The sequence below is a fragment of the Hypanus sabinus genome, chromosome 21, assembly GCF_030144855.1.
Source record: "Hypanus sabinus isolate sHypSab1 chromosome 21, sHypSab1.hap1, whole genome shotgun sequence".
In the NCBI taxonomy this organism is placed as follows: Eukaryota; Metazoa; Chordata; class Chondrichthyes; order Myliobatiformes; family Dasyatidae; genus Hypanus; species Hypanus sabinus.
Window position 1 is genome coordinate 12506178 of NC_082726.1, and position 27912 is coordinate 12534089.

The following is a 27912-nucleotide window of genomic DNA, read 5'->3' on the forward strand; positions in this document are numbered from 1 at the left end:
GATCACTCTTGTCGGGATTCAAAAGTATTCCAACTTGAACTTGTAAACCTCCTCTGGCTGCCAGCACATCCTTTCTTGGGTATGGGACCCAAAACTGCTCACAGTACCGCAAACGTGGTCTGACCAGTTCCTTATAAAGTCTGAGCATTACACCCTTGAGGGGAAGTGAGTCACCCGGATTAGAACAGGCAGCCCAGCTTTGCAGTGACGCAGCTCTGATGTGCCACCTGGTGGCCTCTACCTGTGACTGCAGGAGGTTGGTTTGGTTTGAACAGGATTTTCAGCAGGAGCAAAGTATCACAGATGCTGGGAATGTGAAATGAAATGAAGCAGAACGAATACTGAGTGCGTACAACTGAAGTTTGTTGACATCGAGAGGCACCTCTCACAGGAGTTCCTCAGGACAGTGTCCAAGAACACTTCCATCATGAGGTCTGAAGTGCGGATGTTCACTTGCAGTTCGTCAGCAGATGACGCAGGCCCAGGCAGCATTCAAGGCACGGCCCTGCCAGACAATGACCACCTCCAGCAGGTGAAAATAACCACTTTACCTGAGCATTAACCCCAGCACCAGTACCCCAGGATTCACCATTGACCGGAAATTCACTGGTTCAGGACACAAGGCTATGCGAGCAGGTTGGAGGCTGGGGATCTTGTGACGGGTGACTCACCTTCTGACACAGGTCAGGAATGAGATGCACCACTTTCCATTTGCCCCGAGGAGGGTCGCTCCAGTCCCTTCAGGGCTCAACACCTGCTTGATTGTCAGTCCCTCTCTCCACCGTTAGGACACACTGGGTTACTCCGGCAACGGTGCCCAAACTTGTAACCGTGGAACACCACCACGCGCAGGTTCCCCTCCGAGCCACGCACCATCCTGATTTGGAAATACCTCACCGGTACTTCAATGTCACAGAGTCCAAATCCAGGAACTCCCTCCCTGAGAGTGGAGGAGGGCATCAGGGGAGGGGCATTTCGCTGCCAGATCCTCATGGAAATGTCAGGGATGGCTTAGGTAGCAACACCAAAATCATGAAAGTGAGTTAAAAGCTCAGAAGCAAGTATGGACAGAGAAAGAGAGGGAAAGCGTCCACCAGTTCTGATGAAAGGTCATCAGCTCATTTCTCTCACTACAGGTGCTGCCTGACCTAATGAGTGTTCCCTGCATTTTCTGTTTGGTAACCGTTGTAGTCTCTGCACAAAATGGTGTACTTCTGATCATTTATGATTTTTCTTTCAAAAGTGATCCTTAAGATGTATTGTTGACAGGGGCTGGGAACAACTGAAGTCACTCTGATTGAGATACTGTGCTCCCGTTCAAACAAGGAGATCGCAGAGATGAAGAAGGCTTACCAAGAAGGTGAGTAACGTGGCGAGGGTGGGGGAATGTGAGCAAACATCGGCAAAGTCTCTATCTATTGCAGTAATTGTTGAATTATAGGACAGGAAGTTTTGACAGATGTGACAGGTGAATGATTCAGATGATCTTGAGGGATAAACATTAACCTTATCCTCAGCAGCCTACGCCTATTGTGTCATGGACTCAGCATCTAAACAGGCCCTTCGGCCCAATGTCCATGCTAAATGTGTTGCCCAGAGAGATAATCCCATCTGCCTCTGCTTGGCCCATAACCCTCTATACTTCTCCTATCCATGTAGTTATCTAGAAGGCTTTTAAATGTGTCCAACACAACCACTATTTTGGCAGGTCTTTCTAAATTCACACCATGAAGAGGTTGCCCCCGATGTCCTTTTTGAACTGATATCCCACGGGTAAAATCCAAACACCCATCTTGGACATCAACAACATGACCCCCAGTATCAACATTGCGGGGAAGGTCACCAGTGTTCCAGATCAGGATGTCCTTTGTGCCCAGAAGAGAATGCAGGACTTGGAGTGCGAAGGAACATAATACTACTCCACCATCACGCTCACATTTTGGAATTGCAGAGAGTGAGGGACAGGTACACAACCTTGGTGAGACTGTGAATAGGTTTGGTTTGGAGATGTTGTTAATGCCACTTCATGTAGCTTCATAATGTGACACAGCCCAGATAATGAAGTCGTGCTGAGTTCAGTGTCATGTGGTGAGGTACAGGTACAATGAAAAACTTGCAGAACGGACACATCGGTTCAGACAACGCACATGACAGAGCACCAGACATGTCTGCGTTGTCAGTGACATGTCTGCATTGTCAAAAAATAGTTCGTAGTGTTTCATTGCTGAGGTAGGGCTAGAGTTGTGCCAATCAGTTCGGGAACCTGATGGTTGAACGGAGGTGGCGCCTGAACAGGGTTTTCAGGGTTCTAGCCCAACTAACCGTATTTCAAATCTTTACAGTTCACAAGAAAAACATGATAAAGGATATCAAAGAAGACACTTCGGGAGACTTCAGTAAGCTTCTATGTGTTTTGGCCGAGGTAACTTCCTATATTTATTAAGCCCAAGTTGTGTGTTCCTACTCGCTGTTTGTTAGGCTCGTCAGCGAGGTATAGAACTGAACATGGATGTTAGGAGGAATGTAATCATGTAGTCAAAGCTAGCAGACTTAGAGAGATTGGTAAGAAACTGGGGGTATTTGGCAGTTTATAGGCACCTGTAGGAAGAGGGTGAAGGCCTGTCAGAATTAGGGCCTGAGTCTTTGGGCACCCACTCCACCTTGTACCCTGACACATTCCTCAACCACAGCGAATTTCCACCAACTCCAACTTGCTGATCTGAGAAAGAGAACGCAGGAGGTGATTCAAGAACTGAAGCCACAGGCAGGAAGGGCAAAGGAGAGGGGAATTGAAGTGAGCTGCATGGGAGGAAGAAGGGGGAACAGTTGTTCCGGGGGGAGGGTGGAGTGGGTCTCACAGGGCCGAGTGTGACAGAGGTTTGCTTCAGCATCCTGCTTCTGGTCGGACACTGTATGGATGTGTATACCAATTAGTGACTCAGCTTTTCCTTCTTGCATGTGCAGGGTACCCGTCCAGAACCAACCAATGTGGAGGATCATGAACTGATTGACTCCGACGCTAAGGTAGACATCTCATCGTGGACGTGGCATGAGGTCCTGCTCACTGACACAGTAACCCGCGATGTTGTGTGTTGGAAATGGTTTGGATCCGGGTCACTGTCCAGGGGGTTTTAGTGCATCTTGTTATGAAGCCTGGTGTCAGGTTTGTTGGGGTTTTAATGCAAAGTATCCAAGGATTTTGTCTGATCTCCATTGACAGAGGGTTTAGCCACTTGTCTCACGGAGGTAGTGCCCAGTGCAAGGGGTGATCTCCAGCCCACCGACAGATGGAGAAGGTCGGCTGCACACCCTCAGAGTCCGGCAACCGATGTCAAGTTTGGGCGAGTTGGTGGACATTCCATCAGCTATCTCCAATGGCTCTGGCCTGATGTGGACACACTTAACCTTCTCCTGCAATGAAGACTCCAGGCACTGGTTGGGGATGGGCGTCAGAGGCCTGTGGAGGTGTGTGAAACCATTCTCCAATCACTCTCTCACGTTTGACTCTGCAGGCACTCGATGAAGCTGCAAAGCAAAAGAAAGGAATGGACACTGCGAAGTGGATCAGCATATTGACCGAGAGGAGTGTTCCCCACTTGAGAAAAGGTAATAGGGCCACTAGCAGGTGGCTTCTGCATCAGAAGCAGTGACGTATGAAGAGAGAAGGCTGGAAACACTCAGCAGTGCAGGCAGCCTCTGTAGAGAGAGAGACTGTTAAAACTTCATCAGAAGTGAAGAAATACACACTGTAGGAACAGGCAGATTCTGCAGGAACGTACGGACACTGTAGAAACAGATAGACTGACTCAGTAGGAACAGACGGACAGATACTGCTCTCTGCAGACACAAGCCCCAATATTGATGAAGCCTGCTTAATGCCTGGTTTAAAACCATCTTCTCAAACCGTGACAGAGCAGGAGAAGGAATGCAAGGAGCCAGCTGAGGCTGAGATATTGGGAGTGTGAGGAGCTCCCATCTACCAAACCTGCAGAAAGACAATCTGAGGTTACTGCTCGATAGTCTATAAACCTGTGTGGAGTAGAGCAAAAGGGAAGTCCAGCTCAGAGAGGAGCAGTGTAAAATGGTTTCAGTTCATGGGGAACTGGCACCAGCTTGGGCTGAGAGGCAGCACTTCAGATCTGGTAGTTTTCACTCAGTGTAGGCTGCGTTGGAGTTGCTGTGAATTGAATAAGTGGACAATAGACTGGCTTTTAGCTGGGGAGAGGTTGGGATTCAGGTCAGGGAATGTTTAAGAGTTTAAGGGTATTGATGAGCAGTGTGACAAAAGGTGGCAAAGCTGCAGGAGGTCAAAGTAGAGAAAATAGTAAAAGACATTGGTATTGGAATCATTAGTATCTGGACCAGCTGGATAAGTGGGCTGAGGAATGGCAAATGCAGTTTAATTGTGATAGGCGCTAGGTGTTGCATTTTGGAAATTCAAACCAGGGTAAGACCTACACAGTAAGCTACAGGGTCTTGGGAGTGTTGTAGAACAGAACAGATTAAAGTTCAGTAAGTAGTTCCCTGAAAGTGGAATTACAAATAGACAGGGTGAGAGATTCTATTGCAGTTGTACAAGACGTTGGTCAGACAGCACTTGGAGTATTGAGTTCAGTTTTGTTCACTGTGCTATTGGAAGGATGTTATTAAACTAGAAATGGTGCAGGAAGGATTTACAAGGATGTTTCAAGGACTCAAAAGACTTGGTCATAGGAAGAGGTTGGACAGGCTAGGACATTTTTCCTTGGAGTGTAGGAGAATGAGGAGTATTTTTATGGAAGTATATAAAATCATGAGTGCCATAGATAGGATGAATGCACCTGGTCTTTTTCCTTGGGTTGGGGAATCGGGAACTAGAGCGCATAGATTGAAGTGAGAGGGGAGAGGTTGAATAGGAACTTGAGGGGCAATTTTACTACAAGGAGGGTGGTTCATTGATGGAATGAGCTGCTGGGGAAGTGGTTGACACAGGTACATTAACAACATTTAAAAGATATTTGGACAGGTGCACGTATAGAAATGGTTGGGCCAAACATGGGCAAGTAGGACTAGCCTGGATGGGCATCATGGTTGGTTTTGACTAGCTGGGCCAAAGGGTCTATCTTCATGCTAAGAAACTCTATGACCCTATGACCCTAAGATAGTTAAACTATCTAGAGGTAACTCCATCCAATCTATCAGCTAGTACAGAGACATGGCAGCTTCCATGCTGAAGGTGAAGAGAGTTCTCTCTAACATTAAAGGAGGAAGGTAACTTCCGGTGAGAAATTACTCCTCTCACAAGGACAGGAACTGAGTATTTTCCACACGGTAAGAATCGGCCAGGGAGGCAGTTCATCACGGGTGACGTGTAAAGGCCCCTAACAGGTCTAACAGGAGTTAAGTTTCTGTACTATGTCTAGACTTTCACATACTGTTTGAGAACGACTCGTTTAAATACAAAACTAGTATCAAATTTAAAAACAAATAAGTAGAAATGAAGAGCAGGTGTTATTCAGGTAAAATGAGACATTAGTTAAAAGGAGGTGATGGGAGGGGAGCAATAATGGGTTTTGCAGTATTGTCAACAGATAGACAGTTGATTCAGGAATAAAGACTACACATTACTGAAAGCTTATAGATGGTGTTAAATTGAAGGCAAAGACTAGTAAAGTTGTAGAGGAAGGCTGGAGGAATGGAGAGATTAGACGCCACCAAAGGGTCACTAAACATTGATGGAAGAGGCAGAAAACACCAGATTGTGAAGTGCATAAATGGGAAGAAATGTCAGAACGTGGACCTTGGAGAATGGGGAGGGAGGAAATGGCAGAAAGACTGAGCAAGGAGTACAAATCATGGGCCAAAGCAACGAATTAAAGCAATGTATGAGACAAAGGCAACAACATTCTCACCTGAGTTTTCCTTTTGACTAGTTTTCCAGCGATACAATGTCTACAGTCCCAAAAATATCAGTGAAAGCATCAAAAGCGACATCTCAAAAGATCTGAGGTGTAATCTTTTGGCCCTGGGTAAGTCTGGTACTTCACACTTTACTTCTCTATTCTGAGTGCTGCATGTTGCTGCTCTCTGCGCTGGGGTTTTGAGTTTGGAAATTGCCATCAGCTCAGATGTGGTGGGAACAGAAATGAGGGCCCAAGGGTTTGATCCTGTCATCTGCCACAGTGGTCCAGGTGAGACCCAGCACCCATTCCTGGGATGATCATTTCCAGCTGACTGGCTGTGGACCATGCCCAGCTCCCAGTGATTGGGGTTGACAGGATGTCGGTGAGGCGCAGGCTGCAAGAGCAGTCCTGGCAGTGTCGCTGACACCTTCAACATCAAGGTGTTGGTCAAGTTTATTGTCATCTGCACAAGTCCACGTTCACACAGGTGCAATGAAGGACACTTGCAGCAGCATCACAGACACATTAATTTTCTTTGGGCGCTGGTACTCTTACTGCTGTTGAGCTGGAGATAACAGAGCAGGTTGGGTAATGGTCAGGCCAGAGCTCATTGGAACCCATCATGCCCTGGCTGAGATATCCTTGTGGTCTAACTGATAGATGCTCTACAGAATGTCCACAGTTGGACACCAAGCTCTAGGTCTTCGTTATTGTACAGGGGATGGGTCCGATATCAAACAACTGTTATGAAGACGTTCTGTGCTGAGTCTACAGAACCAGCCTCTGACTTTGGAGGTCCACACTTAGACCCATGGGCAACTTTCCATCTTCCCAACACACTCTCTCTCGCTCACCCCACCTTCTACTGAGACTGACCACGAGATCCCTAAAGTTAATGAAAGAATGCCTATGCCACTCGCTGACAGGAGAGTGAGAGGGAGCAGAGTCCATGCCAGCGAGGAGCGTCTCAATAAGTGGTGCAGAGACCGAAGGACGATGAGGGTGTCGCATTTTGCCACTGGGTTACCATCAGTGGTTACCCAGGTTTGTGACCTCAGTGGTGAAGTAATCAAAGAGCTTTCACACTTGCACCCAATTCACTGTTTGACTGTTGGCTCGCAAGGTAGAGCTTGTGTTGTCAGCGAGCTGACTGAAGGTGGCCCCCTCGCAGCTGCGCCGATCTCTTTGCCAATGAGTGGTAGGTAGGAGGGCCTGAGTTGAAGCTGACTCCCTCAGTCATGTTGCATTTATACCGGGGTGCTGACCGTCCACAGGAGTCTCACCGCTTTCCAGTGAGCTGTGCATTATGCGCCATGCTCCGTGTCAATAACAGCTCCTCTCTGCGTCTCTTCACAGTGCAGTGCATCCAGAGCACCCCCGAGTTCTTTGCTGACAAGTTGTCTCCGATCGTAAAGGTAAAAGATCTCGGCTTTGCTAATACTCAGAGTCACAAGCACAGAAACAAGTCCTTCAGCCCAACTGGTCCGTGTTGACCAAGACTCCAATCTGCACTCCATTTGTTCCATATCCCTCCAGACTTCCTTACCCACATACCTGTCCAAGTGACTTTTATATATTGTAAGTGTACCTGCCTCAACCACTTGCTCATTCCATATAAGAGCAACCCTCAGGTTCCTATTAAATCTCTTTGCTCACACCTTCAACCTACGTCCTCTAGTTGTGCAATCACTAGAGCACGAATGCTGTAGGATAGAATCAGCAGCTGCTTTGCTGGTTGTGCTTTGTAAGCTAAACTGAGCTGTATGATCTGCAGAATGACCTGAAGCGGGATATATTAACGAGGATCATGGTGTCACGTTGTGAGATTGACCTTCTACCAATCAGGAAAGAATTCAAGAAGAAAACTGGCAAATCTCTGTACCAGTGTATAAAGGTGAGTGTCTGCCTGTTGGGTGTTGCCGCATCTCTCCTCGTGCACGCTGGGACAGTTAGTGTTACCCTGGAGCATCCTGGGTGGGATTGCATTTGTAGTCCAGTCTCTGGATCAGTGCTTGTCTAGTTTACCTCGTGAGTAACAGAGGCAAAAGTCGAAAATACAGGGTATACCCAGTGAGTCGAGCAGCACCTGTGGAGAGAGACAGAAGAGTGAACAGAAATGTTTGAGATGAAGAGAAAGTGGGAAGGAGAAGAAGAGAACAAAGGGGAAAGGGGTGGAGGCAGGAGATGAAGTGATCGTGCAAGCTAGCAGAGGTAGAATGCAGGGTTGTTGTTTGATGTTGTGGAGGAGTTTAGGTCAGGGAGGCAAACACTAGAAAGACTGCCTCTTAGAGAGCCGAGTTCTCCGGGTCCGGAAGGCCGAGTCATGTGGAGCCTTAGATAGCGGAGGCTACTTGTCCGTCTCTGCCAGACACAGGCTTTGTGTTACCCTGCCTCCCCGCTCTCAGCCCATGCTGGAACCTCCATGTGGGAGAGCTTCTGCCTTTACACCACAGACCCCCCAAGGCTCTCCCCTCCTCTCGAACGTTGTACTGATTAACACCACCCAGATGAAGAGTGGCCTCTCCAATAAGATGTCCAGGCTTATCAGACCGCATAATTTTAAACACTGTAGCTCAACCTCTCCTTACATCCCTTAGTTACATTTAGGTTTTTGTCAGAATATTGTAATGTTTGTCAGGGCCAGAGATACCTTCTGTTTCAACTTTGCGATTTACCCACTTTCAAAGGTGCTGCTCAACAAAAGTGTCTTCCCTCTTTCTTTTTTATTAATGCTTCGCATTCTTCCTCCCAGTTGTTATAACAACATGGTCTTCCTTGACAACAGGTACTCATTCCGAACTTTACACATGCTCTGCTCCATCTGCAAGGCTTACTCTTTCCATTTCCTTCAACCCCTGGTGTGTTTATGTCTATTTATTTATATGTTTATGTATGGATATCTATGTATGTATATATGTATTTATATATTCATATATTTATGTCCATATCATTACTCAGAATTTATTCATCAGTACTTTATCACACTCCTTCCTAATTTGCTTTTTTATTTCTTCCCTGCACCTTCTGTTCTTTTCCAGACTTCCTTCCCTGTCAGTCATTGTTCTGCCTTTCCTGCCTTATTCTGCCCTGCCTGCTCCTTAACATCCATCCCTAGATGGTTTGGAATTGGGAAGGTTCCGGCTCCTCTGTGGATGAGAGTGTCCCGACCCGATTCTCTCCACGATCCCTCCCACTTCTCTACCACTGGTTCGCATTCAGTTCACTTTAGCTGAATCATACCTCGGCTGAGTAATGCTAGCTTTGTCCCACTCTCAAACTTCCAGTCTTGGTCCTTTTCTGCAACTGTAAGGAACTGAAGGAAATTACAGTCGCTGCCCCCATACTCCACTCCAAGGCCACCCTTCCCACACTTGGGAGCATCCCACGAAACTGTTCCAATGCTCCCCTCTTACTGGGCTTCCGATACACACATTAATGCTATGAAGGCTGATGTGCAGAGGAGTGGGGTTAACTATTCACTCTGTGCCCTGTGGTATAAGTTCTACCCCATGAACTGCCTATACGTATTTGGAGCTTCTGTCTGCGAGTGGCCATCGTTCCTTTGATCTGAGGCAATGGTGGGTGGTAGGTGGGACTGTAGAAGGAAATCACGCAGATGCTGCTAGACCCACTGAGTTCCTCCCACAGATTAATTGCCGCTCCTAGTTCCAGCCTCTGCAGTCTCTTGTCTGGTGCTGGGAGCACAATAACTGCCCCGTGTAGCTGGCGGTCTTGGGGTAACTATTTTTCTCTCTGCTGTAGGCTGCGTACAAGGATGACTACGAACGGGTTCTGCTGGCTCTCTGCGGAGGCGACGACTAAATGCAACGTCCGGGAGGGATTCCACTGCAGTATCACCCTCCTCTCATTCCTGATGCGGGGCGACTGGATATAGGTTGAACCACTTAACCTACACACACAAAGTGCTGGGGAGACTCAGCAGGTCAGGCGGCATCTGTGGAGGAGAATAAACAGCTGACGTTTCAACTGACACTTTTCATCAGGACTAAGGGCTGTGATGAAGGATCATGGCCTGAAACATCGACTGTTTATTCCCTTCCATGGTTGCTGCCTGACTTGCTCAGTTCCTCCTGCATTTTGTTTTTGTTGCTCAAGATTTCCAGCATTTGTAGAATCTCTTGTGTTTTTGAAACACTTAACTCTCCTTATTTTGCTGTGTAGCCACAAAATTTTCCAACAGTGTGTTACCATGCGACTGTAACAGAAAATTCTTTGTAGTCAGTCAATAAAGATTTTAAAATACCCGGCGAGGATACCTGCTGTTGAAGACACTCAGAACTCAAAGCAGAACTTTGGGTTTCAGTTTCTGCCATTTGGTATGGGGTTACATTGGTTCAGTGTAACTTGTTTCAGACGCATTGTGAAGGCTGAATGTGACAGGACGGAACAGACTCAATGCGTACAAAAATTACAGTACTCTGCTCTAATATGCACCCGCCTTGCAGCAGGATATGCTTTTAACCACAGTCCTTCTATGTGAAATTTTAAAAAATGGGATGGTTACTGGAACACTGTCTTTATTCCGCTGGGGGGACTCAGTAGCTCGAGCAGCCTCTGGAGAGGGAAAGGAATTGTTGATGTTTCAGGTTGAAACCCTACGTCGGGACCAAGAATGGAGAGGGGAGGTGGCATTGTAAAGAGGGGATGGGGTGTGGTGAGACGGGGCTAAGGGTGATTGGTGGACTGAAGAGGTGAAAAGGAATGAGGGCGGGCAGAGAAGAGGAGGACAGAGGCTGGGGACAGAAACAGGCAGGTGATAGATGGAGGCAGACCAAAACGGTCAGATAGAGTGGGGTGTGAAGGGAAAGGAAGAGCAAAGGTGGAGGGAGCTGCTGGAAGATGCAAAGCAGGAACGCCAAGGCAACCGATACTGGAATCTGTAAGGAATGTGATATTCTGGGAAGAGTGGAACGTTGGAATATTGAATGTTGTTCAAATTTGTGAATAATATTGGGCCCCATATCTGTGGAAGGGTGTGTTGCACCTAGAGAGGATCCAGAGGAGCTTGACAAGAAAGATCCCAGGAGTGAAAGGGTTAACATGTTTGATGTTTCTGGGGCTGTAACTCGATGGAGTTCAGAAGGTTGAGAAGGGATCGCATTTTAAATTCAGCAATACTGAAAGGCCTTGAGAGAGTGGACACAGAGGGGCAAAGGTGAAAGAATGAGATTAAAGTTAAAATAATACTGTAATTGAATGACAGGACAGACTCGATGGACCAAATAGTCACATTGATTTTTTTTTGATGGGCCAAAAAGAAATATTGTAGCCATGGGACTTGTATCCTAAGGCAGACTGACTGACTCAGTTCAATGGAGGGAAGATTGAAATCACTACAAATTAGTGTCCTTGAGAGGGAACATTCACAGCTAATGGACAGAGCTGTAAAATGTTCAATGGAACTTTGCAGCGGCCAATTGGCGATCGGGAGGGTGAGGAGACGCAACTCGCTCAGGTTCGCCGATTGACATTGATTTACGGCTACTTTGGCACTCTGAGAAGCAGCCAATCGGCGATCGGGAGGTCAAGATCAAGATCAAATTAAAATAAGGCGGGGACATGGGGAGCAGATTTGCTGGGGTGGATAGTGTTAGAGTGGGGACTTTGAGGCTCCAGTGAGGAGATCCTTAAGTGAGAAAAGGCAAAAAAGCTGTAGGTGGATTTTCTAACCACCCCCCCACTCCCAGTTTCTTTATTGTTTTCTTTCTTTATATTAGAACAGTAGAGATGCCCAGCATATAGTTGAATGCCGCTCTTGCGGGATGTGGGAAGGCAGAGAGATCTCCAAAGTCCCTGACGACCTCACCTGTGAGAAGTGCATCCAGCTGTAGCTTCTACCAATCCGTGTTGGAGCTGGAACTGGAACTGGATGAACTCCGGATCATTAGGGAGGCTGAGGGGGTGATAGGACATGTAGAGAGGTAGTTACACCCAAGGTGCAGGACACAGGAAACTGGGTGACAGTCTGGAAGGGGAAACGGTTAAACAGTGGCCTTCCCCCTCAACAACAGTAATACCATTTTGGATTCTGTTGGAAGGGATGACCTAGCAGTGGAAAGTCACAGCAGTCAGGTCTCTGGCACTGAGTCTGGCTCTGACTCAGAACAGAGAAGAAGCGAGTTGCGGTGATAGGGGATTCATTAGTTAGGGGAACAGAAAGGAAGCTCTGTGAACGAAAATGAGATTCACAGATGGTATGTTGCCTCCTGGGTGTCAGAGTTTGGGACATCTCAGCTCAGCATTCTCAAGTGGGAGAGTGAACAGCCAGAGGTCATGGTCCAGATAGGTACCAATGACTTGGGCAGGAAGAATGTTGAGGTCCTGCAGAGGGAGTTCAGGGAGTTAAGTTAAAGGACAGGACCTCCAGGGTTGTGATCTCTGGTTTGCTGCCCATGCTACATTCTAGTGAGGGCAGGAATAGGAAGATCATACTGTTTAACATGTGGCTAAGGAGTTGGTGTAGGAGGGAGGACATAATACTTTTGGATCACTGGGCTCTCTTCCAGGGAAGGCGGGACCAGTATAGAAGGGGTGCCTTGGCCCTGAACTAGAGGGGGACTGAGATCCTAGCGGGAAGGGTTTCTAGTGCTTACAGGGGTAGGGTGGGTGGTGGTGTTTAGACTGGTTGCAGGGGGATGGGAACCAGTTAATGGAGAGGCTGTGGAGACGGATGTTACGACCTCGGACAAATTCAGGAATAGTAAGGCTGAGCATGGTGTGACTAGTGTCTGGAGCCACATATATTTCAATGCAGGTATCACTGGAAAGGCAGGGAATAGATCAACACACGGAATTATGATATTGTAGCCATTAGTGTGGATTGGAGGATAGCTAATGTTGTTCCACTGTTTAGGAAAGGCTGTAAAATAAACTAGGAAATTAAAGACCAGAGAGCCTGACATGAGTAGTGGGAAAGTTATTGGAAGCTATTCTAAGGGACTGGATATTTGAGTATTTAGATAAACACGGACTGATTCTGAATCGTCTTTGGGTGTGGAAAGTTGATGAAGGTAAGGCAGTGGATGTTGTCTACATAGACTTTAGCAAGGAACTTGACAAGATCCCACATGGGAGGTTGATCAGGAAGGTTCAGTCATTTGGCATTTAAGATGATGTAGTCAATTGGATTAGACATTGGCTTTGTGGGAGCCAGAGAGTGGTAGCAGATGGTTGCCTCTCTGACTGGAGGTCTGTGACCAGTGGAGCACTGCAGGAATCGGTGCTGGGTCCTTTGTTGTTAGTTATCTATTTTACACAGGACACTCAAGAGTGTGGTAAAACAAAGGGATTTGGGAATACAGGTCTATAATTGATTGAAAATGGGGGCACAGGTAGCTAGGGTTGTAAAGAGAGCTTTTGGCACATTGGCCTTCATAAATCAAAGTACTGAGTGCAGGAGATGGGATGTTGAAGTTGTATAAGACATTGGTGAGGCCTAATTTGGAGTATCGTGTACTGTTTCAGTCACCTACCTACAGGAAAGATGTAAATAAGGTTGAAAGAGTGTAAGGATGTTACTGGGACTGGAGGATTTGAGCTACAAGGTAGGATTGAATTCATTCCTTGGAACATAGAAGACTGAGGGGAGATTTGATAGAAATATACAAAATTATCAGGAGATTAGATAAAATAAATGCAAGCAGGCTTTTTCCCACCAAAGTTGGGTGGGACTGCAACTAGGGGTCATGGGTTAAAGGAGAAAGGTGAAGAGTTTCAGGGGAACAGGAAATTTCTTCAATCAGAAGGTTGTGAGAGTGTGGAATAATCCTCCAGTGCAATTGGTGCATGTAAGTTTGATTTCAACAATTAAGATAAATTTGGATAGGAACATGGATGGTAGAGGTACAGAGGGCTGTAGACCAGAGTGCAGGTTGATGGGACTAATTGGGCAGAAGGGACTGTTTCTGTCCCATATTTTTCTATGTTTAGCAGGCACAACTCACCAGAATTCAGCTCCAAGGTTTGCCCAGGATTGGTTCGAGATAGGGCTCCAAGCTTTTTTGATGGAATAACCACATTCCCTCCCACCCCAGTCATCCTGCTATCCAGCCTGAGGCTGACAGGATGTTACCCATGAGGCCACAGCCACCAATGATGTCAGGAGGTCACCCGTGATGTCACAGTGATACCCACCCTACTTCCAGAGTACATTGGGCTGATCCATAGTACACGCAGGGGGTTCTGCCACCCTTTCACCGGTCCCTGCTGATTTCTCTCCAACTGGACAATGAAATTGCAGTCCTTGGTTCCCTTACTGCTGTATATCAGTCACCAGCTCTGCTGAAGGTGTAATGCAGGGTTTGTGCACAGCACGACTGCATCTTCCCAGATGAAGTAAGCTGCAGACCACCATCAGTACTGCAGGTTTAGGGTGGAGATTCATGGGGATGTTGTCAGGACTCCAGGGCCTGGGTTACAGGGAGAGGTTGGGCGGGCCAGGACTGACAGGTGGCCTTATAACCACATGAGGGGTGTAGATATGAATTCACTCAGTCTTTTGTGGTTTGTGTGTTTGAGTGCGTGTGTGTGTGCACTTGCATGTGTTGTGTGTGTGCATGTTCTGGGAGTGACGAGATTAAACCAGACCAGACCAGAAGGGAGGGAAGAATGGGAAAAGGTGTGTGCAGAAGGGAGAGGGACAGATGGAGAGTGGGACAGGGAAGATGAGGGGTAGGAGCAGGTCAGTGTTGGGAGCTCGGACATAAGGAAGTGCCGTGATATTTCTGGCCCAGTGCATTTGAGCAACATGGGTGGAGGAGGGAGGCTGTGATGCTACCGAGCAAAATGTCAACTCCCACAAACTGACACCTAATCAGAGAAGGAGATAAATAATGAGAATCTCCTCTCACCCATCAAGTGTGGTCATCAGGAACATCGTAAAGTGCTAATCAATGTCTCCTGCAAGTCACATCTGAGTTCTGTACAGGGTCATACTGTAAAGGCCCAGTGGGATATAGACCAAATGGGGCAAACGGGACGAGCTTAGGAAAACACCTTGGTCAGCATGAACGAGGTGGGTCGAAGGGCCCGTATGTGGGCTGTACAACTCCATAACTATGAGTTGGAGGAGACGACCTCTGTCTGCAGACGAAGTCGGTACAGGTGACGGTGAGGTGGAGACGACCTCTGTCTGCAGACGGAGTCGGTACAGGTGACGGTGAGGTGGAGACGACCTCTGTCTGCAGACGAAGTCGGTACAGGTGACGGTGAGGTGGAGACGACCTCTGTCTGCAGACGGAGTCGGTACAGGTGACGGTGAGGTGGAGACGACCTCTGTCTGCAGACGGAGTCGGTACAGGTGACGGTGAGGTGGAGACGACCTCTGTCTGCAGACGGAGTCGGTACAGGTGACGGTGAGGTGGAGACGACCTCTGTCTGCAGATGGAGTCCGTACAGGTGACGGTGAGGTGGAGACGACCTCTGTCTGCAGACGGAGTCGGTACAGGTGACGGTGAGGTGGAGACGACCTCTGTCTGCAGACGGAGTCGGTACAGGTGACGGTGAGGTGGAGACGACCTCTGTCTGCAGACGGAGTCGGTACAGGTGACGGTGAGGTGGAGACAACCTCTGTCTGCAGACGGAGTCGGTACAGGTGACGGTGAGGTGGAGACAACCTCTGTCTGCAGACGGAGTCGGTACAGGTGACGGTGAGGTGGAGACGACCTCTGTCTGCAGACGGAGTCGGTACAGGTGACGGTGAGGTGGAGACGACCTCTGTCTGCAGACGGAGTCGGTACAGGTGACGTGAGGTGACAATGCTGATCAGTGGGAACTCGGGAGAAATGAAGAACAGCAAAGGAACATAAAGCATGGGACACAGGCCATTCAGCCCACATTGTTGTGCTGATCTTGCTGCCAATATACATTAAATGATGACCTGTACATCATCTATATCCCAGCTTCTATTCACATTCACATGTCTACCTTCAACTGCCTGCTTCCGCCCATTCTACCCTTGTGACACAAACCACTTTCTCTGTAAAACTCTCAGCACTCACGTTGCCTTTAAAGTTTTCCACCTCGAACCCTAAAAGCATGTCCTCTGGCGTTGACCATTGCTACCATGGAGGCATCCCATCCCTCCTCCAACCCGCAGGTCTCCCTTAGGCAAGGTGCAGCACCTGCTTGGTCCCCCCTCCACCCCGGTCACGGGCGTGTGAAGTAGGTGGTGGATGGTCAGCTGGTGCAGATCACAAGGCCTGGTCATGTGATCACTGACATCAGGCAGGCAATCTCTGAAGAACATTGATAATGGCTGGGGTCACCCCTGTTAGTAAAACACTGCCCAGAAGAAGGCAATGACAAACTGTAGAAGCCATATTACCCAGGTCATACAATCATGGCCATAGACAATATTACCCATGATGACCCTGGGGAAAAGGCAATGACTGTCTATCCTATCTATGTCTCCCATCATGTTAAAAACCTCTATCAGGTCTCTCTGATAAAGGAGGGCAATAAGAAACTGCAATGATGAGATGAGTTATACAGCTCTCATTACATGCACATGCAGTTCAACTCTGAGTGATTATGCAAAAAGTTTGGTTAATAACTCATTGGGTGATTGATGTTTGTGGCCTAAGGTAGGAGATGAGTTATTAACTTCAAACTTTCTGCATAATCACTCAAAGAGTTGACCTGCATGTGCATGTAACGAGAGCTGTATAACTCATCTCCTTCTACCCGAGGCCACAAACTTATCAATCACCCATCTGTGGACTTTCTGGAGGTCCAAGATCCGTATGCTCCATGACCGCTGGACTAAGTGTGTAAATGCAGGAGGGGACTATGTTGAAAAATAAATGTGCTAGGTTTTCTAAAATTGACTCCTTCTATGTTAGGCCACAAACTTATCAATCACCCCTCGTAATGTTGTTCTGTGATGTTATCGGAGTCCATGGTTAAGGGGGGAGTTTTGAAGGATTTGGAGATAATTTAAACAATGGAGAGCCAGTATGGATTTCTGGGGGAAATAAAATAGAGAAATAATGCAGATGTTGGAAATCTGAAATAAAAAACAGAAGATGTTGGAAATACTCAGCAGGTCAGATGCATCTGTGGAGAGGGAAACAAAGTTTTGCTTAAGCTGTTCAGCGTTTTTATTTCAGCCTGCCCCTCTTTCTGTGTGCGAGCCCACCCACTCCGCAACACTAGCCCAGCTGTCCCTGCCGAGTACTGGCTCCTGCCACACCTGACCTGGAAAAAGCGGGAAGACACGCTGTCATTAACTGTAACAACACCTGACCACAGATCAGGAAGCTGTAGGTTACCCCAGTCTCCGTCCTGAGGATGTCAATGTTAAGTTTAAAGAGGCTCTTTAATGAAGGTATTGCAGCAAGGACAGGAAGCTGATTGGAGGCTCTACAGAGCACCTTGTGTTGGTGTGGGATGGGGTGTGAGTTTCCATGAGTTGTGCTGGTGGAGTGATTGCCACAGGACTGTGCTGTTGTGTACTTCGAGCTTCTGAACCCTGAGCGTTGTCATGTCATCTGTCAAAGAGCCCAAGGCCAGAAGGGATAGCCAGCTGCAACAATAGACTCTGCATGGTAAATCAATCAAGTAAACTATAAACGTACGGCATTAGGAGCTGATTTTCTAACCTGAATGTTTAGGGTGGAGGTTAGGGAGACTTGTCCTGGATGGTCAAAGTTGCTGGGGCTGAACTCACCCAGGCACTGGAGAGCATTCGTCACACTCCTGACTTCTGCCTTGTAGATGGTGGGGAGTGCTTGGAGTGGCAGGAAGTGGGTCACTCATCGCTGGATACCCAGCCTATCACCTCTTCTTGTAGCTACATGGCTGCCCTAGGTGAGTTTCTGGTCAATGGTGAGCCGAGCCCATGGTATTTGGATGGTGGTGGTCTCAGCGATGGAAATGCCATTGTATGTAATGTCATTGCCAGGAAACTTTGTGGCAGAAATGTACTTGCCAGTTATACACCTGTACATTTACCGGGTCTCTGCAACAACTCCTTCACCTTTTCGCAAGGAAGCTTGTTGACAGAAACACCAGTGAATTTTCACAGAAAGATTCTCCAGTAGGATATTGACAATAGACAAGGACAAGGACAGAGAGTGATTGAGGGTCAGAGAGGATCTCCTCCACAATCTCCATCAGCACAGGTGTACCACAAGACTGTGTGCTTAATCCACTATTCTACTGACTTGATACATGACAGCTCCAATGCCACATGTAACTTTGCTGATGACACTGCTGTCATTTACCGAATCAAATGTGGTGACGAATCAGTATAGGGGGGAGATTGAAACTCTGGCTGAGTGGTGCCACAACAGCAAACTCTCTCTCAATGTCAGCAAGACCAAGGAGGAGGAAACCAGAGGTCCATGAGCCAGTCCTCATCGGGGGATCAGAGGTGGAGAGGGTCAGCAACTTTAAATTCCTCGGTGTTAGCACTTCAGAGGATCTGTGCTGGGCCCAGCATGCAAGTGCCATTAAGAAGAATGCAGAGCCACGCCTCTACTTCCTTTGAAGTTTGCAAAGATTCGGCATGACATCTAAAACTTAAACAAACTTCTACAGATGTGTGGTGGAGAGTATATTGACTGGTTGTGTCACGGCCTGGTATGGAAACACCAATGCCCTTGAGTGGAATAGCCGACAAAAAGTAGTGGATGCAGCCCAGTGCATCATGCTGAAGCCCTCCCCACCGTACTACGGGAATTGTTGTTGCCGGAAAGTGTTATCCATCCTCATGGACCCCCACCACCCAGGCTCTCTTCTTGCTGCTGCCATCAAGAAAGTGGTACAGGAGCCTCGGGACCCACAACCACCAGGCTCAGAAACAGTTTTTACCCCTCAACCATCCAGCCAGGACACTGATACCATTTCCACTCAGCTCAGGAGCCTGTGAGTTCTGTTCATTTCTGAAGGATTTTGATTGAGTGAACAGGGAAGGATTATTTCCTCTGCTTTAGGAGCTGGCGACAAGACCATCAATTTAAAGCTGTCACCGGGAGAGAGAGGAGTGAATGAGGAGAAATGTCTTTACACAGAGAGTTGTTGGAGCATGGATGGCTTTACCACAGGGAGAGGAGGAGGCACAGACCGTCGCATCTTTAAGCTAAAGTTAGGTAAATATTTGAAATAGAAAAAGATATGGGGAGAGTTTGTCATGCTGAGTATTTTTGGGCAGCCTCAGAGAAGAGCTAGTGTGAACTCAATGGACCAGAGAGCTTCTTTTAATCGCTACAAACCTCTGCTGCTCTATGTCAGTTTTATACAAATTTATTTTTAATATTTAAGTTAATTGCATGTTTAAATTCTTATTTATTTTCCTTTTGTTTATGCGCAAGCTGTACAGCTTATAAAACGGCTGGATGCACATTTGAGATCTTGTAATAATAAGCTTTAGGCAAAGTGCTGTGACCAAGTTACATTTTTTTGCATTTCCTTGTACGCTGGGTGACAGCTGGTGAAACCACTGACTCGCAGCTCCAGACTCCCCGGTCCAACCCCGACCCCAGGCGTTGTCAGTGCGAACTGTAGGCGGGTTAATGGCCTGCCGAAAATTGCCCTGGCTACAATTTGAGGGAAATGTTGGGGAAGTGGGGAGAAGAAAAGAAGTGGGTTTGGTGGAAATTCTGGTTAATGGTCATCGCAGGCTTAGTGGGCCGAAGGGCCCGTTTCTACGCAGTAATGTGTGTTTACCACTTGCTGTTCTGATTCTGGCCACTTTTACACCAACACGGTACCAAAGCTTTCTGTGATCTTGCCTGGTGTGCAGTTGGTCCTGTGTCAAATACTGACCCACCTAGTCACGATGGTCACAGGAAGTCCCATCTGTATTTCCTGTGGAGAATGACGTAGGAGCCAGTGAGCTCAGGGAAGAACGCAGTGATGTCCTGTAGCAAAAGGGTGGCTGCAGACAGAACAGCATCCCTTGCATCACAGGGAAATCCCTCTCCACTGTTCCGTGTATCGACAAGGAGAGCTGCCACAAGACAGCAGCATCCTTCTTAAAGAAACCCACCATACAGACCTACCTTCTCACTGCTGCCATCAGGAAGGAGGTACAGGAGCCCTCGGACCCACACCACCAGGTTCAGGAACAGTTATTACCCCTCAACCATCAGGAAGGAGGTACAGGAGCCCTCGGACCCACACCACCAGGTTCAGGAACAGTTATTACCCCTCAACCATCAGGAAGGAGGTACAGGAGCCCTCGGACCCACACCACCAGGTTCAGGAACAGTTATTACCTCCCAACCATCAGGTTTCTGAACCAGCGCGAATAACTTCACTCACCTCAACACCGAACACAAACTATGGACTGACTTTCAAAGACTCTGCATCTCACGTTCTCAGCATTATTGATTTACTTATAAAAATAACATTTTTAAAAAATATATTTGTATTTGCAGAGTTTATCTTCTTTTGCACATTGGTTGATGGTCAGTCTTAGTGTGTAGTTTTTCTATGATCCTATTCTGTGAATATGTGCAAGAAAATGAATCTTAGGGTAGTATAAAGTGACATACTGTAAATGTACTTGTTGTAAATACATACCTCTTGTTATGTATTTAGGTTTCAAAGGTACATTTAATGTCAGAGAAATGTACACAATATACAGCCTGAAATTCTTTTTCTTTGCAAATATCCATGAAAACAGAGGAGTTCGCCAAAGAATGAATGGCAGTTAAATGTTAGAACCCCAAAGCTTCCCCCAGCTCCCCTCACACGCACAGGCAACAGCAAGACAACAACCCCACCATCAAAAACGCATCGGCAGACCCCCCTCCGAGCACTCGAGTGTGCAGCAAAGTATCGATAAAGACACAGACTTGCAGTACCACAAAGATTACTCGTTCACCCGGTAATTTGACATACCACAGGCTCTCTCTCCCCCAATAAGGGAAAAAGAAATGTCTCCTTTTCACAGAGAGGGGGGCACATAACAAACAACTCACTGATTTACGATGTCAGAAGTCTGTTGTGTCACTTTTTCAGAGCTCAGTGCCCAAAGAGTCAGCCCCAGGGCTCGAGTCTCTAGACGCACAACGCACGGCAGCTAATCCGCTACGACCGATGTTCCATGTTCTCCCGCGACGCTTCAGTCAGGGGCACCGGCCTAGAATCAGCCCGTCTCCAGAGCCACGAAAATCCAGCAGCCTGAAGGCACGCTAGTCTTCCAGGCCGCGTCCTTGGCGTGTCAAAAAGCGGCCGGTCGTGAGACTCTGAGAGCGGGACCCATTTCCGCAAAGAACTGAAGTCAGCCTGTAACTCCAGGTCAGGGTCTTCAAAAGAATCTTGGAAAAGAAAGTTATCAAAGATTGAAAAAGAGCTGTTTGCGAAGATGCAAGCAAAAGAGTCGCCGTTTGGCGGCCCCTCTGGAGAAGGACACGGAAATTAATGACTTCAGGGGTGAGAACTGTCATATCCTGAAACATACTGGCATTGTGAATGAGGAGGTTTTGGCAGCTTTGAAGTCAACCTCAAACCAAGTGAAGTATAATCAGACATCCCACCCACCCTGCAAAAACTCATTTCAGGGAGGTAGCACCATCAGTTTGCGGGAGACTCCCGGCACTTCCAGGAAAGATGGGATGTCTCCTTAGCAGCTAGCCAACTAGTTTAAATAACGTTAGCTATGCTAATGAATGACTGACACCTGTTAAACTCACCTCAACATGTCTTTTAACCCACCATGGGGAATAGAAAACCATTGTTGCAAACAGTGCCCTGAGCAACACTGTCATTATTTTTGACCCCTGTTAGGCAGGGGTACACTTTAGTGTAGTCTGGGGTGAAGTACATTTTATATTTTCTTTTTTTGGAACACTCTGCCATGGTGCACTCTCTTGCTCTCTCTCTCTCTGTCTCACTCTCACGCTGTCTTTCTCTCTCTCTCTCTCACTCTCACGCTGTCTTTCTCATGCTGTCTTTCTCTCTCTCTCGCTCTCAAAAAAATCGATTTCTTTGTTATTTTATATAACTTGTGGGCATCAGGGAGCCGCTATCAATATACGGGAGACTCCCGGAACTTCTGGGAAAGGCAGCATGTCTGTATCATTCAGGACGTACATAGATACAGCTGAACAAAACATGGTTCCTCTGGGGCCTAGGTGCAAAACATTCAAAATAGCAAGTAACATAATTCAAAATATTGAGCAAGGAAACATATTCATTTGAAAATAAAGCATATATCGAGGTTTCCGGTGACATCATCGTCGAGAAAGGCAGCTTAAGTCACTAGCTCCTCCGGAAAAATGCGTATTAAGCCCCATTAACCCGTCAAATATAGTATTTTTCGAAAACTATTTGAACTGAAAAGAGGGGCAAGAATGGGGAAAAAGAACAGAAATAAAAAAGGCGACACTGCGGAGCCTGCATCCGAGAGGAGTGCAGCGAGCGGCTCTCCTACCCGACCGCGTGCGAGTGAGGCGGGCGCCAGGCCTCGTTCAGACGAAGCGGCGAATATGTTGAAATCCTGAAAGAGATAATGAAGGTCCAGAAAGAAATAAAGCAGCAGCTCCGTGATATTAAGGCAGAGCTCGCCAGCGTTAATCAAAAAATAGCGGTGGCAGAGACTCGAATTGAGAAGGTGGAAAGACACGTTCAAAACGTGGAACGGATACTGAGCAAGACAATAAAAATCATACATCACCGAGAAGGTAAACTGCTTGATCTGGAGGGAAGATCATGGCGGAAAAATATCAGAATCTACAACGTTTCCGAAGGAGCGGAGGGCCCGTCTATCCAGAGTTGTCGGAAAGTTACTGCGGGACGCGCTGGAGCTTCCCCCGGCTATGAAGCTGGAAGTCGAAAGAGCCCACTGCGCGCTCGTTCCAAAACCTACCGGGGATAGAAAGCAACGATCAATTGTAATTAAATTCCTTCGGTACAGCACCAAGGCGGAGATTCTACTAAGGGCCTGGGGTAAGAAGAGTGTTTTTAGAGGATAAATTAACATATTTCGACCAAGATTACCCCCCCGTGGTCCTCCAGAAATGCAAAGAATACTCTGAAGTAAAGCGAGTACTAAAGCAAAATAAGATTAGATTCCGTACCCTGCTAAACTTCGAGTGTTTTATGACAACGGGACACAGTTGTACCAGAGAGTGGAAGAGGTAACTGCAGACATGAAGGCCAGAGGGTTGTCCGTCAGCGTGACCAAAACGAAAGAAAGCCTGGCTGAGGAATTGTCTCGCTCCACTTGGGAAATAGTGTGAGAAACGAGAAGGCAGGAGACATGAGGAAGCCGAGAGAAACATATTAGGAAGAGACCGTGAGTTTCCCAAAGACAGTCCTCACCCCTTTCAGAAGAGCCATAAGGCTTGGCTAACTTTAAAAATGCTGAGAAGCTAAACAGAAGCAAAGGTACACGGTGATATACCTAACTCGAGAAATACTTATTATAAAGTGGATTTTATATTACTCAGTTGTTATTCTTTATTCGCTCACTTACTCCTTTTCCCACACCAAAATGAGAATATATATATGTGTGTGTGTGTGTGTGTGTGTGTGTGTGTGTGTGTGTGTGTGTGTGTGTGTGTGTGTATACATTTATGTTTATGTGTGTGTGTATGTATGTATATATGTGTGTGCATATGTGTATGGATGTATATATATTTTTGTGTGTATATATATATAGAAGTACACAGGGAAATCTTTTCTGTGTAATGGATTTGTTCACTGACTTTTATGAATACTGCAATGGGGGCCCTCAACTCACAAGTAGGAGGGGTTATCCCCCACAGCTAGACATTTCCTCTAGCTCAACGGAGGGTCATTTACTAGAGACCTCAGCCTTGGAATCACACGTTCATTGACATTTTTGTTATTATTTGAGATTCTTGGTTCTTATTTGTTCAGGGAGTAGATCGATTAAGTTTTGTTCTAATTTCAATGATACATTGACAGATAAATACAGATGGCTAAGGACAAGGTAAAATTCATTTCTTTTAATGTAAATGGCCTATTAAATCCAATCAAACGTAAGAGAATTTTATTCAAAATGAAAAAAAGAACAAGCCCATGTACTATATTTACAGGAAACTCACTTATGTGATAATGAGCATAAAAAACTAAAGAGAATGGGCATCACTAATCTGTTTTTCTCCTCATATAAGTCAGGACATAGGAGAGGAGTTGCTATTCTTATCTCAAGTAAGCTAGATTTTGAAAAAATATTCGAAATGGGAGATAAAGAAGGCAGATATATTCTGGTAAGGGGGAACATAGATGGCAATTCAGTTTCTCTATTGAATATATACGCACACCCACAAAGTGATATTGGTTTCTTTCAGAAAATTACTGATATTATGGTAATGGAAACAGAAGGTCTCCTGATATGTGGGGGAGACTTAAATTTACAACTACAACCAAACTTAGACTCTTCCAATAGAAAAACCTATGAAACAAAATCTTTACATAAGAAAGTTAATACACTTCTTGAGGATGTTGGTTTAATTGATATATAGAGGGACCTTTTCCCCGACAGAAGGGATTACACTCATTATTCTGCTCCACATTCTGTATATACAAGAATAGACTATTTCATAACATTTGGAAAAGATAAACACCTGTGGAATTGGGACAATAGACGTAAGTGACCATGCACCTATATATTTATCTGTTGATTTTGACCTATAACCGAAGAATTCTATTTGGAAACTAAATTCAAGTCTACTCAATGATCCGTACTTTAAGGAACAAATTAAAAAATAAATTGGTCTCTATTTAAAACTTAATGATAATGGAAAGGTTTCACCTCCCATTTTATGGGATACTCTGAAGGCGGTCTTAAGAGGGAAAATTATAGTGATACCTTCATATAAGAAAAAAATAGGAATAAAACATTAGAGGAATTACAAAATAGACTGAAGGAACTAGAGAAAAAACACAAATTGAATTTGGCACAGGATACATTAGGGGAAATTAAAAGAATTAGGAATGAAATAAATAATTTGGCTACGCAAGAAATCAGTAAAAACTTAATATTTCTGAAACAGAGACAATTTGAAAGTGGATCGAAATCTATGAAAATATTGGCGTGGAAACTGAAAAAGAAGATAGCAGAAAATACAATTCATAGAATTAGGGACCCAAGAATGAAAATGATAAAAAGTAAGCTAAGTGAAATTCAAGAAGCTTTTGAAGTGTTTTAGAAAACTCTATATTCCAAAGGTCCAGGGGGAAGCATAACCCAAATTGACACCTTCTTGAATTCTTGAATTGAGTTACCCACTTTAAGCGAAGAACAAAATAGAAGGATGACTGCTGACATAACTGAAGTTGAATTAAAGGCTGCAATTAATAGGCTTAAATTAAGCATGTCATCAGGATCAGATGGGTATACGGCAGAGTGGTACAAAGAATTAAAAAATGAGTTAATTCCTGTTTTACTCCCCATGCTGAACTGGGCTCTAAAAAAGGCACAAAGGCCACCAAGTTGGAAGGAAGTGATAATCTCAGCTATACCGAAAGAAGGCAAGGATAAAATTGAATGTGGGTCATTTAGACCAATATCCGTTCTTAATGTAGATTATAGGTTATTTACCTCCATCATGGCCAAACGATTAGAGGAGTTTCTACCCATACTGATAAGTAATGATCAGACAGGTTTTATACGACAAAGCCAGACTCAAGACAATATACGAAGGACACTTTACATTATGGATCATATATGAAAAAATAAAATCGAAGCAATAGTGATAAGCGTAGACGCTGAAAAAGCATTTGATTCGGTTAATTGGAATTTTCTTTACAGAGTTTTACATAGATTTGGTTTCCAAGACACAATTATTAAAACTATACAGACACTATATGACAATCCTACTGTTCGGATTAAAATCAATGGATATTTATCAAATAGTCTTACCCGAGAAAGGGGCACGAGACAGGGTTGTGCATGGTCACCGCTACTCATCGTGCTATATCTGGAACCATCAGCTCAATACATCAGACAAAATGAAGATATCAGGGGAATTACTATTAAAGGGACAGAGCATAAATTGGCTTGTTATGCGGATGACATTTTGATCTATCTAGGGCAACCAACATACTCTTTACCTAATTTGATGCAATCCTCTGAACAATATGGTCAATTATCAGGATACAAGATCAACATAGATAAAACCCAATTACTTTCATATTACTATAGCCCACCAAGAGAAATTGAAAGTCAATACCCCTGGGCGTGGCACACAGAGTCTTTCAAATATTTGGGCATCATTATGCCAAAAGATTTGGCAAAATTATCAGAATGTAATTATCAGCCTTTATATAAAAAAATTAAGGAAGATGTGGCAAGATGGAGCCTGATTCCTTTTCCAAGGCAAATACATGCTTGATAGAGCTCTTTAGAAAAGCATATAATTCAGATAATGGTAGTAGAATCATTTCAAGCATGTATAAGGGGTTGACAAATCTTAAAACACATTCGACTTCATACATTAAAACAAAATGGGAGAAGGAAGGAGGGATAATTATATCTGAGGAAGAATGGACAACAATATGGAGATATCAATGGAAGTGTACCAATTCACAGAAATGGAGGGAGGTTGGATGGAAAAACTTGATAAGATATTTTATTACACCCTCTCAGAAATCCCATTATCATAGTAACCTCCCTGTTGGCTGGAGAAATTGTGGAAATCAAAATGTAAATGATTATCATATTTTTTGGGACTGCCCTGTTATCAAAGACTATTGGAGGGGGATACACAATGCCCTACAAGACATCTTTAAACGTGAAATACCCTTGGAGAGTAAGACCATATATTTTGGATATATACCTCAAGAATGGTTGAAAAGACATAGATATTCAATGAATATACTGTTGGTGGTTGTAAAAAGACTCTTACTAGGAAATGGTTATCACAGGAGAGCCCAACTTTAAATACATGGATGGAAATTACAATGGGCATTTGCAAAATGGAGAAGATAACATCATCTGTTATCATAACATCATAACATCATCTCTGGAACAATTTGATTCATACTGGGAGAAATGGTTTAACTACATAACGCCTCATAGGCCTGATTTTATTCTCACAAATCAATGAATCTGTTGTAAAAAAAAGATCACTCCTTACTTGTACATAGTTCTTTCCTTTTGCTTGTTTTTCTCTTTCCACTCTTTTCTATAAGCATATACCTCAGATAAATACTTTGTGGAGATTTGTGATATATATGACTATATGATGTATATGTACAATGTCTGAAATACATCTTATGGAAATGTTCATTTGATGAACTTCAATAAAAAAATAAATAATAAAGCATATATCGTTGAAGGCCCTGACTGGCAATATCCAGCAACATTATCCAGGCAGTGTGCAGATGCATGCAACCCAGCCTGTCATTCCACTGCTCAAACACAGGAGGGCAGCACTGGCGAGTGAGGCCAGGCCCAGCTGAGCTCAGCCGTGCTCTAGCTCTTCTGTGTCCCTCACCTGGTCTACAGTAGCAGGCAAGCCCGAGGCTTGAGGCCTAGTTCTTGCTACATAAAGATGGACAGATTTCCTAGGGTCTGATCACCTGCATCATAGGACATTGAGAGAAGCAAGTGAGCAGACTGTTGGGGCTCTGGTAAAAATGTTTGTGTCCTTGTCAGCTACAGGTGAGGTACCAGAACACCAGAGGCCGGCTAATGTTCTACCATTAATCAAGGACTGAAAGGACAAGCCAGAGAATTAGAGGCCAGTCAGCCTAACGTCAGTCATGGGGAGGTTACTGGAAAGATTATTCAGAGGCAGGGCTATTTGCATTTGGAAAGACAATGACTGATTAGGGACTGTCAGCCTGGCTTTGTTCCTGAGAGATTATGTCTCAAATTTGATTGAGTTTTTGAAGAGGCGACTGATGAAGGCAGGGCGGAAGATGCCGTTATCATGGATTTTAGAAAGACCTTTGACAGGCATGGTAAGCTGGTGCAGGGATCTGAGGTGAGATAGTAAATTGGATAGAAAATTGGCTTGGTAGCAGGCAGAGGGCGGTTCTTAATTTCCGGTTTGTAAGAGGAAATTTGTGTGCGTCCGATGTCAGG

At 45.5% G+C, this 27912-nt stretch overlaps 1 protein-coding gene across 2 annotated transcripts in view; it reads left to right on the forward strand.

Annotated features, from left to right (window-relative positions):
• Positions 1 to 10147, forward strand: part of anxa2a (annexin A2a) — a 36341-nt gene extending 26194 nt beyond the window's left edge. For both annotated transcript variants that reach the window (XM_059945993.1, XM_059945994.1), the window contains exons 6-13: positions 1270 to 1360; positions 2343 to 2422; positions 2965 to 3024; positions 3513 to 3606; positions 5913 to 6008; positions 7239 to 7297; positions 7657 to 7776; positions 9645 to 10147. In XM_059945993.1, the coding sequence (XP_059801976.1) occupies positions 1270 to 1360; positions 2343 to 2422; positions 2965 to 3024; positions 3513 to 3606; positions 5913 to 6008; positions 7239 to 7297; positions 7657 to 7776; positions 9645 to 9704 (660 nt within the window). In that variant the 3' untranslated portion in view covers positions 9705 to 10147. The remainder of the gene's footprint in view (positions 1 to 1269; positions 1361 to 2342; positions 2423 to 2964; positions 3025 to 3512; positions 3607 to 5912; positions 6009 to 7238; positions 7298 to 7656; positions 7777 to 9644) is intronic.
• The last annotated feature ends 17765 nt before the right edge of the window (positions 10148 to 27912 follow it).